Below are 11,406 nucleotides of genomic sequence, written 5' to 3' on the forward strand. Positions count from 1 at the left end.
ATCAGGTTAGAGAATTTTTATTTAGACACTTGGCAAGATCTTAACCACACTTGGTGAATAGTACTAGACACTTGGTACCAAGAGGAATCATGAGATGGATATGTGAAGGAAATCAAAGTGTGAGATCATGCCACCTAAGCAAAACCCTATTCCATCAAATCATTCATTTTGCACCAAATCCAAGAGAGTTTCAATCTTAGTGAAACTTCAGATACTTGGAATCCAATTGAAACCGTAAAATCTTGAAGGAAACGTAAACCCTAAACGGTAAGCCCAAACCCCAAACTTGATTCTAAACCCTAAATGGATCTGATTTCCTGCATTGTGTTTAATCACTTGATTAAATCACTTTCACATGCTATTAATCCCTTAAATTCATGTTATGCTATTATTATTTAACCCTTCAAACTTGAAGATTTTATTGGGCCAACAAAAATTAGATTTGGGCTTGATAACATTTCAAACTCTGACCAAACCCTCTTTTAAACTCTAAATTGAAGCCCACTTGTTTAAGGCCCACAAATTTGGACCACTTTGGCAAAGCTTGTTGGGGAAGTTTCCTCCCACACTTGGCTAACCACCCACTGCTCAAGGCAGCCCCAAAGTCATGCATGATATGAAGGTCAAAGGCCATCTCACTACCACCCTTGACTTGGAAGCTTCCTTGGCTAAAAACCACTCATTGTTGCCCACTGTTTTTGCCCCTTATTTTGGCCAAAACCATCATCACTCAATTCTCACTAGGCCTGATCATCTGGGCTAAGTTTTTTTCCCAACTGGGTCTAGAACACAATTATCCAGGTTTCGTTATGGGTTATGGCCTAGAACAAACTCGGACCAGTACCCGCATAGAAAAATCCAGGTACACCTGGTACTTGATGTTTTTTTCCTGGGTTGAATGTTTTGATGTTTCTTATTATTATTATTTTTTTGTTCATTTCTAGGAACTAAATGGAGAGAAACTGAAAAGAAAAATGCTTTGGGTCTTGATTGTTTTTTTGTTAACTTAATGATTAAATAAATGTTTTTAATGATGTTGTATTTTTTTAAATGTTTAAAGGATTAAAAAAAATGCATGTAAAACAAGGAAAAAACAATACTCAAATAGCCTTGTCGATGTAGCAATGTTCAACTCAAAATACATTTTGTGAAGTTTGTTTGTAACAATAGCATGGACATGGAAAAGTTGGCTCAAAACTTGACGTAAGGCCATATAATTGGTTTGACCAATTGGTCATGTTGCTAAGAAGATGTGAAGATGTTTGTGGATGTAGGCTGGGAAATGATGCCTTATAATTATAATTATTAACTATATATATTTGATTTATCTAACAGGATAAATTTTTGTAAAAACAAAAAAAAAAATGTGGTACAATGTGGAACTCAGATTCCTTCGGGTTCTGGTCCGGGTCATAATCGGGCTAACCTGGGTTCCAGGTCCAGTATACCTGGGTACCCATGGAACACGGGTGAAAAGTGCTAATTGTCATTCAAGCCCTCCTTTCACTCTTCAAAATGTATAAAAGGCATGCAGGCCATTTCCACATTCATTTCATCCCTTTCACTCACATTCTTGGACAGAACACTCAGAGATTTCTCTCGGGAAATATTCTGAGCTTTCTTGCCTATATATTTTGAAGCATTTGTAGGTATTTTCTTACAATGCTTCCTTCAACTAAGTTGTTACTCTTTGAGTCTAGTTTCTTTTGATACCTTTTGTGTTTGAATTTATGGTTATTTGATTGGTCAAAAGTTGTTTTAAGTATGAAAAGTTCATTATAGGTGAAAATGGATAGTATGTTGTATTTTAGAGTTTTTGACCAAGCTAATGGACATATCTTGGTCTGAAATTTTTTTGGAGTGTTTTCAACATGTTTAGATGAATTTTGGTTAAGGATTAGTTGTATGTTATAAGCTTTTGGTGAAATATTTTCTTAGATCTAGAAAGTTAGAAACTGGAAGAAGTAAAACAGTTTCTGTTTTATGAAAGTTGGGATCTTTTGTGGTTTAATCTTACTCCACTGACATTTATGTTTTTATTTGATAATCTTAATACTTTTATCTACATGTTAGGATGTTGGTTTTAAGATTTTAGGTATTACTTTGTGAAGATATGATTTTTATGCAAGTGAATATACGGTTAGGTCAAAAGTTTGATGATTTTGGATAGATCCATGTTTTGTTTATTTCTAGCCATGAGATTTTAAGTTTAATGCTTGGATCTACTTTAGGACATATTTTTAAACCATATGATGTTGATATTTTGTGATTTTTATCATGGTATGTATTGAATCAAGTAGTTTGATCAAAACCAAAGTTGAGAAAACTCTGTTTTGATGAAGTGTTGAAGTCGATTGCTTCAAGTTGGATTTTTGTGTTGTTTACTTGATGATTCAAAGCATGTTAGTACTTACAAGTGTGCTATGAATATATTGGAAGAGAGTTTTTGAACTTTTGGAGTTCTTGGAGATGTTTTAAAAGGAGACAAAACTTTGAGATTCAAGTGTTATGATTTTAGTTAAAGTTTGGAACTTTTTGTTAAAAAGATTTGTGTTTTTTTTAAGTGGATTTTTGTTGGTTTTTTTAGTGTACTCTTAAGCATAGGATGTGATGATCTATGTGGCAATATTTTGGTTTAAAGCATAAGTTTTGAGGTCCGATAGAATTGAATAAAAAATAAGGAAATGGCCTATGAGTGTTTCGGCCTTGGTGTGATTTTTATGGTTGTGAATTGTTTTAAATTTTTCTAATTAGATATTTGAATTTAGGACAAAATTTACATGATGAATGTAAATTTCAAAATTTTTTGAGTAAAGATGTGAAATCTTTAAGTTAGGGATAAAATAGTCATTTTCCCACATATAGAGGGTAAAATGGTCAATTTATTTTATTATAGCATTTTTCATGTTACTAAGTTATTAGTGATAAAGTTTTTAACATTTAGAACCCCTACTTCAGTTTCTCGTGTTTCTTGCTTTTCTCAGTAAACGCGATAATCACTGTATGTTTTCTTATAACTTACTTTCACATTATTGTGTTTGTATGTTCGTAAGGAAACTAGTGGTTATGTACTTATGTTAGCATATATGTCATGTCACTATATGTTATCTATTACATATTATATTTTGTCACGTTATGTTTATCTGTTTCATATTATGGCATGTCACTATATGTTTTTTGTTACACATTATATTCTATCACGTAATATTTATTTGTTTCATGTTATGCCATGTCACAAAATGTTTGCCTGTTGCATGTTATGTCAAGTCACGAAATGTTTATCTATTACATGTTATGCCATGTCACAAAATATTTTTTCGTAATATCTTATGCCATATCACGTAGTGTTTATCTGTTTCATGTTATGTTATATCACGAAATATTTGTCTGTTATATATTATGTCATGTCACGAAATATTTGTCTATTTCAAGTTATTCCATGTCATAAAATGTTTATCTATTATTTGTTATGCTATATTATGAAATATTTTTCTGTTTCATATTATGCCATGTCACAAAACGTTTATCTATTATATGGTATGTCATGTCACAAAATATTCTTTTGTTACATGTTATGTCGTGTCACGTAATGTTTATCTGTTTCCTATTATGTCATATCGTGAAATATTTGTCTGTTACATGTTATGCCATTCACGAAATATTTGTCTATTTCATGTTATGCCATGTCACAAAATGTTTATATGTTATGCCATGTCATGAAATATTTATTTGTTTCATGTTGTGTCATGTCATTCATCTCACGTACAAGTCACGTTACGCTACATTATGTCAGGTCATCTGTCCTTTCATTTCATATCACGTCATGTCTCGAGTACAGAGTGTGTCTCGAAAACAATAATTTTACGTTAGTAAACTTAATTTCAATTTTAAGTTTTATGATCAGTTTCATGCCATGTTATTTCACATTCAATTCAAGTTAATGTTATTAGTTAATTTATACTATGGTCAAGGAATCTACGATCTTCCTGGTACTACAGTCGAGGCATATGCACTGCCTAGTACTACGGTGAAAGAGTATAATCTGCCGTAATACAAAAAGGATAATCATGGTGAAGGTGTAGGCGCTACATGAGTATTCCCATTTTCTTAATCATAATGCATAATTTCGGTTACAATAGCTAGCATTTTCAATTCATGTTTCAATTCACATTTGGTTCATGTTTCAATTTACGTCCAGTTCATGTTTCAATTCAGTTTCAATTCACGTTCAAGTTCATGTCATGTCAAGTTTCAAGTTCAGTCTATGTTCAGTTTAAGTCATGGCAGTTCATGTCATGTTACATGTCAAGTTATGTCATGCTTATTTATGATTATGATTATGCATTCATGCATTTACTTCCATGCATGTATTTGTAAACTGTATCTTAAGTTCTCTGTTAACTTGTTGAAATTTGTACTTAAATATTATTGTAGTAGTCCCAACTACCATTCCTCCTGGAATGGCAAATGATGTGTCAAGATCTAGGGAACGCACGCATGAGAGATTGTGGAGCATAAACAAAGAGTTGATGGAGCCTTTCCCCCATTTTCTGAATGTCATTTTGGATATCATAGTTGAGTTATGTGAATGGCTAAACGAATTAGTACAATAGTTTTTATTCCATGACTGTGGTTACGAAGCACTATCTCCAATACTCTTTATATTACAGACCTGCTGGACAAGTATTGTAACACTTTGGATACCAGCTATCACATGAATTTTATGAATCATGTTTATATTTTGGGATATATTACTTGTGGTACATAGTATTGCTCAAAGAAAAAATTTATTCGATACGAACAGTGCATAATGTTAGTTGCATGCTAGGTGCATTGCGCCACAGGATGTGGGACTGGTGCACAACCTTTCACACAGGATTAAATGTGTTGGCTAGTTCTATAAGTCAGTTAATTCAGATCAATCAATATACCATAAATATTTTGAAGTCATGCATGTCATCTGCATATTTATAAACAATCATGATTTTAATTCTCAATATGAAATATTTTATTAAAAAAAACCCTATATTAATCTGTTTACGTTATGATGGGTTTCTTAGTGAGTTATCAAATTATTTTATTTTTTTATGTTTTTAAACAATGTCAGGTTAGAATATTTATAAAGATAGAGTTGCAGGACGGTACTTGGTCCTGGTAGGCGTGACATAGGCTTAGACAGTGCACAAAGATTTTAAGTTATTTTTATAGTACAAAGTTCGAGAAATTTTAATAAATACTTCCGCACACTATCTTTTATGATTTCAGTATTTTAATATAGAATACCATATTTATTATATATAATCTTTGTACTTGGTTTTTCCTTTAGAATAAAAGTAAAATAAAATATTTTTAAGTCAAGATTAGTAGTGGCACTCTGGTTCCCCAAGATTTCATAAAAATGTCATCATTCTTATTTGTAGGGGAGCAGGGTGTTACACACACGCGCTCTCTCTCTCTCTCAAGTCCCCGAAACCCTAGCAAGTGGCATCCCTGTCGTTCCATCGCTGTCAGTGAAAGGTCACCGCCCATTAACATCATAAAAGCAATAGCATTTTCTTGCTAGTATCAGTATGTTCCTCTTTCTGCTGCTCTCTCTCTCTCTCTCTCTCTCTCTCTCTCTCTATTCTAGCTTAGTTTTGAATGTGAATGTCAGTTGGTATACTAATCTTTGTGTTTCTGTACTTAAAGTCTGATTATGAGTTCTGGGTTTTGTATGTAAATGATGGGTGTATAGGGGCTTTTATGTTTTAGGATTTAGTTGTGATTCTGTGCTGGGTTCTACTGTTGGTATGCCTATGGGTTTATCATTTAGAAATGGTCTATTAATCCAGAAATGTCTCTTCCCCAGCATCACTTCCGCAACATCTCTTCCCTATTTTCTTGTTTATTATCCAAAATTAAAAGATAGAACAAAACCCCATACGTATCTAGTTAGGCCCTTTGTTGTCTCTAGCTACATATAAGAAACTTAAACCAATAAACTTAGAATGCACTGGATATGGGTATGCGCTCATGCGCGCCCACAAGGAGTTGTGGAGATGAAAATATGGTTGTGGAATGCCAGTTCTGGAGGAAGAGATTCTAATAGTGTCACAACGTCATACCTTTATGCATCTACATTGCCCTGCAAGTCATCATAGTTACTTCTGACCAATGTGTATCTCCTCTCTAAGTTCTTCTACATTGATCCAAAATATATTTTTGTGTCAACTCATTCATGTTCTTCAAATAACAAACAGCAAATGCATGCCTATGGAGAATGCCCCACATCTCAAACAGTGCACAAGCGTATTTCACATCGCACTCATCTTCGTTGTAGTAAATTGAATATTGCACCTTTCTAACGTGTTCATCAATGTTTATGATCTAATCCAAAACATCAAAGGTGGATATTGCACCTTCAGTGCTAACAAGTGTGGAATCACATAAAATCATACCCAACACCTGTCGTTGCACCTCCTTGAACTTCACATTTGTATATACATTTTGCAATTACTTTTCAATGTCGGACTAGGATATGCATGGGATGATGCAGTTGAAAGAATTAAAATCACTTGTTGAATCGATCTCCACCTTCTTTCTTAGAGTCGTTTTCTCATAATGAGTTAGAGACAATATCTATGACAAGTATCTAGAAAGATTATAACAATTGCACCTTTTATTGCTCGATCATGATTTGTTATGATCGCTTTAGGAGCTCGGCCATTCTTGCACTTTAACCATGATGGTTCACATCCACAAAGGGAGAAAAAGACATATCGTACATATTTGTTAGATATGTCATATCGAGTGTGATAATATCTCCAAAGCACTTGTACAACGCTCGATTGCGTCCATCAACACAAAACACGTTTCTAGCCTCTAAACTCATTATCCATATCCATAACAGATACAAAACCATCATTCATCTCCCTTTTTAGATCAAAATAGTCACTAAGTACTTTGGTAATTCCTTTACCAAACTTAAGTATCTGGTTTTGTCAATAAAATCCAACAATATTTGTCTTCAAATTCAAGATTCTCATACCCCCTACGTCAACAACTACAAGAGCATTGAGATTTTTATTTATTCGAATAGCTGCTCTGTTATTCAACTCAAGCATCATTTGACTATATTCATCTAAATGTTTGTTACATTTGAAAAATCCTGACTTCTGCAGACTTGCAATATGAGTGTGAGAAATTTCAACAGTCGTCAAAACCCACAACCCATTCGCCAAATGAACATTTACCTTAGCTTTACAATCTATTTTAATTGTTGGATGTGGCCTTGAGATGTTACTATGGATAGGTTTATACTTGTTGCCACATGCACATCCAATTCCAACATATTGATCTTTTCCATTTACCTCTCATTTTGTCCTTTTTGTCACTACATCATAACCTACTTACTTGACATATCATTTGTAATATGCACAAAACTTTTTCTTAATGGTAAAAGTCATACTAGATTTTGATTCATAAACTTATTCATCATCAATCATGTCATTACCCTCATCATCATTATTCCCCTCCATATCAATTTGTACATCACATGCTATTTCAATATCCTCTATAATTGAGGTAGCAAAGCATACAAAAATGGTTCAGATTAGCTTGTTTTCTACATTCGTTGTGAAATGAGTGGAGTTTAAAGTGTAATGACAAGGAAATACCTGTTCAAAAACTTGTAGATGGATATTAAGAAGTGAACTTTCCTTGACATCAAGATAATTCATATTTTGTTATAAGAAAAATGCTAAATGCTGGTATTTATTTTCTTAATCTTAATAAGATTCTCAAGAATATATAAGATGATAGCAAGATGCCAAGATACAATAAAAGGACGGTGTTAGGGGCGCCCAACTTGTACATTAGATGTGCTCTTAATGTATTTAAAACTTTTTTTTTATATTTTCTTTTAAATATTTTTTTAACATATTTAACTATCAAGAAATAAATGTACAACTTTTTTAATAATCACTATTTTAACTATTAAATAAAAAAAAGCTAATCAATCAGTCAAACTCAACTGTACAAGCTAGGCTGCTATTATCATTTTACATAATAAAATTAGAATAATACCATATACAATCTTAAAAAAATTAAGATTCATTATACATAAATTTTGAAAAATTTATAGGAATACATAAATTTTTCTTTTAAAAAAATCTGTACTTATTATTTTTTAAATGATGCTGCTACACAATTCCATGATTTTGTCCCATTAAAATTACTACTAATGCAATTGCACATTTTCTCTTTTTATTTTTAAGTATTTTTTAAATATTTGAAATATTTAAAAAAAATACAGATTTATTAATAATTATTTTTATTAAAAAATTATAAAAATAAACAGAATTACACATTCAATGTCAATGATGTCGCTTCATCTTTTAATAAATTCAAAAAATCTTCACAACCTCCTAACACTCCACACTCCACATTATTTTTAATTTTTATTATTTTTTTCTTTTATTAAATATTTATTATATGAATAATGAATAAAAAATTTGAAATAATTTAAAAACAATAAACTCAAAAAAAAAATTAAAATATTAAAAATTTAAAAAAATGTGGAGTGTGAAGTGTGGTGGAAATTATGTAAAAATACACTAATAAATTATATGTTTAGGATTCTACCAACCAATCAACTGCGGTCACACTTGGTAGAATAATGAAGATAATGAAGATAATGAAGATTTTGAATAATGAAGATAAAATAACTTTAAATAAAAATTAGATAAAATATTATAAAAATATTAATTTTTAATATTATTATTATTTTAAAAATTAAAAAAATTGAATTGTATATTATATTTTATATAAAAAATTAAAAAATTTATAATAATAAAATGATATAAAATATGTCATCACTGTCCCAGGTCATCGCTGACGCAACTCTCCTCTCTCTCTTTTGACCCTCAACCTGCCGTCCCTAAAAGCTCCAACGATTGTCGCGAGAGCGTCATTCAGAACACCCGCAGAGAGAGAGATGTGCACTTTGGAAAAAAGGGGCAAGATCTTCATCCTAACGCTAACCGGCGCAGGTGAACACCGCCTAAATCCCGTGCTACTTGATGCGGTCCAGTCGGCTTTGCGCCACGTCCGAGACGAGTCCATTTCCTCCCCATCTTCGGCTCTAATCACCACCGCCCAAGGCAAGTTCTTCTGCAATGGCTACGATCTTGACTGGGCCGGGTCCTCTCCATCTCGCTCCGAACTCATGAACTCAAAACTCCAATCACTTGTAGCCGACCTCATCTCGCTCCCCATGCCCACCATCGCAGCCGTCTCTGGCCACGCCTCAGCCGCCGGTTTCATCCTCGCTCAGAGCCACGACTACGTCCTCATGCGGAAAGACCGAGGCTTCCTTTACATGAGCGAGCTCGATATTAACCTGGTAATTCCGGCTTGGTTCATGGCTCTAATTGAGTGCAAGATCGGCTCACCGATGACTCGGCGTCACCTGGTTTTAACAGCGGCTAAGGTGACGGCTAAGGAAGCCGTGGAGAAGGGGATTATCGACTCGGCACACGATAGCGCGGAGGAGACGGTTAAGGCTGCGTTAAGGTTGGGGGAGGAGTTGGGAGGAAGGGAATGGGATGGACACGTGTACGCTCAGATTCGCATGAATCTGTTGGCTGGGGTCTTGGATGAAATCGCTGCGAGAAGAAGCACTCGATCGCGAATGTAGACCCCATTGCCGATTCTTGCTTACATATGATGCTCTTCCTCTTGTGTTTTTATATGTGGTCTAGCTTTTTGGTTTTTGGGAATATTTATTTTTGCAAGTAAACATGTAGTCATTTTGTGATATCTCATATGATATGGATAAGGGTAGGTGGTGTGTGAGATTTCACATTGCTTGAAAATAAGAAGTTATTACTCTTTATAAGATTTCAATGAACCTTTAATTGTATCATTGATTAGTCCTTTTGAAGTATAAGATATGTGGTTTGGGCCTTTTATTGCGGCATTATAAATGGTATCAGAACCTATCCCAACTTGAAATGTGAGACTTGAGTCGTGCCACCTGTAATAGACAGGCCCGATGAGGACGTCAGGAGTTTAAGGGGGGTAGATTGTGATATCTCATATGATATGGATAAAGGTAGGTGGTGTATCGGATCTCACATTACTTGAGAATGAGAAGTTCTTGCTCTTTATAAGATTTCAATGGGGCTCCAATTGTATCAGGAATGTGACACTCGGACCCAAAATTTGTATGGTTGGACTATGAATTTTATTTATTTATTTGAGCTTGATAATTAGGTTTTTTTTTTTTTTTTTTTTTAATGTTATGGATCGAGTAGTGATTTTTATTTTGAGCTTTTGGCCCAGCAGTTTGCAGAACAAGGCCACATCCGTTAGTTTAAACCTTGGAAAACCTATCAGTTAATGAGCACTTTTCCTCACCCGCACGACTCTATTCCCATCCGCATGCAAGTTACTCTCTCATCTCTGGGGTTTCTTTTGGTCATCCATTCATCTTTATATTGATGCGTTCATCAGCCTCAACGAAAACCTAGAATACCCGCTTCTTCTTTTTCTCCCTCCCCTCTCGGTTTCCCACTGCCGCCGCACCACCTTAGGGTATCCATTGCCCAGCTAAGCGAAATTGTAGCCAGCCAGCCCCGGCGTTGCACCCTCACAATTTTTCCACAGCCACAGCATCCCCCTGTTGCAGCATCGCAAGCCCCAGCCTCCATCCCCATGTGAAACCGACAGCCACCTAGATTTCCCTTCCATAAACCGCAACCACCCACACGCATGGAAGACCACCACAAGTAGCTGTCGTGGAAGCTGTACTTCCTCTTCACGAAGTCAACCCGTTGAGCCTCTGTTTTATCTCCCAAAAACATAGCATCTTTGGAGGGCACCATGAACCACAGCCACCACCCCACCTTCGTTCTTGGCCACTGATCAGAACCACCATTGTAACACCCCGACCCCGAGGGTCCGGAGAGTTAACTCATAAAACCTGATAATCAACTCTAACAAGGCTAGAGTACTTCCAAATTCAAGAATTTATCCATTTTCCCAAACCTCAAATCGAACGTATATACTTCAATTAAATAAATCAAATAAACTCATCTATCCAATATTCAATCCAACAACCCAAATAAAATCAATTTTTCTTCATGTCTCAAATAACAATTAGAAATAATATAACATTAACATAAGTATCCATAAACCGTTTAAATCCATTGAAACAAACTTAAGAAAGATAATTAACCTCCAACACCAACACTAATATCATGAGATACCCAACAACAAATCAATGCTAATCTTCTCCATAGACTCTAATACTGATCTTCAGCTGAGCCATCGATGTCATCTGAAATATTATGAAGATTAACGGGGTGAGTTATCAACAACTCAGTAAGCAGAGAGCATATACTAGCATGTAAACATGAGCATTTA

At 34.4% G+C, this 11,406-nt stretch overlaps 1 protein-coding gene across 1 annotated transcript; it reads left to right on the top strand.

Moving 5' to 3' along the window:
• Positions 1-8,876: 8,876 nt before the first annotated feature.
• LOC108994670 (enoyl-CoA delta isomerase 1, peroxisomal-like) lies at positions 8,877-10,102 on the top strand. Its single transcript, XM_035690844.1, has one exon. It carries the CDS (start codon positions 8,975-8,977, stop codon positions 9,674-9,676), a length of 702 nt encoding a protein of 233 aa, XP_035546737.1. The 5' UTR covers positions 8,877-8,974; the 3' UTR covers positions 9,677-10,102.
• Positions 10,103-11,406: the final 1,304 nt, after the last annotated feature.

This window comes from Juglans regia, chromosome 6, assembly GCF_001411555.2.
Source record: "Juglans regia cultivar Chandler chromosome 6, Walnut 2.0, whole genome shotgun sequence".
NCBI lineage: Eukaryota > Viridiplantae > Streptophyta > Magnoliopsida > Fagales > Juglandaceae > Juglans > Juglans regia.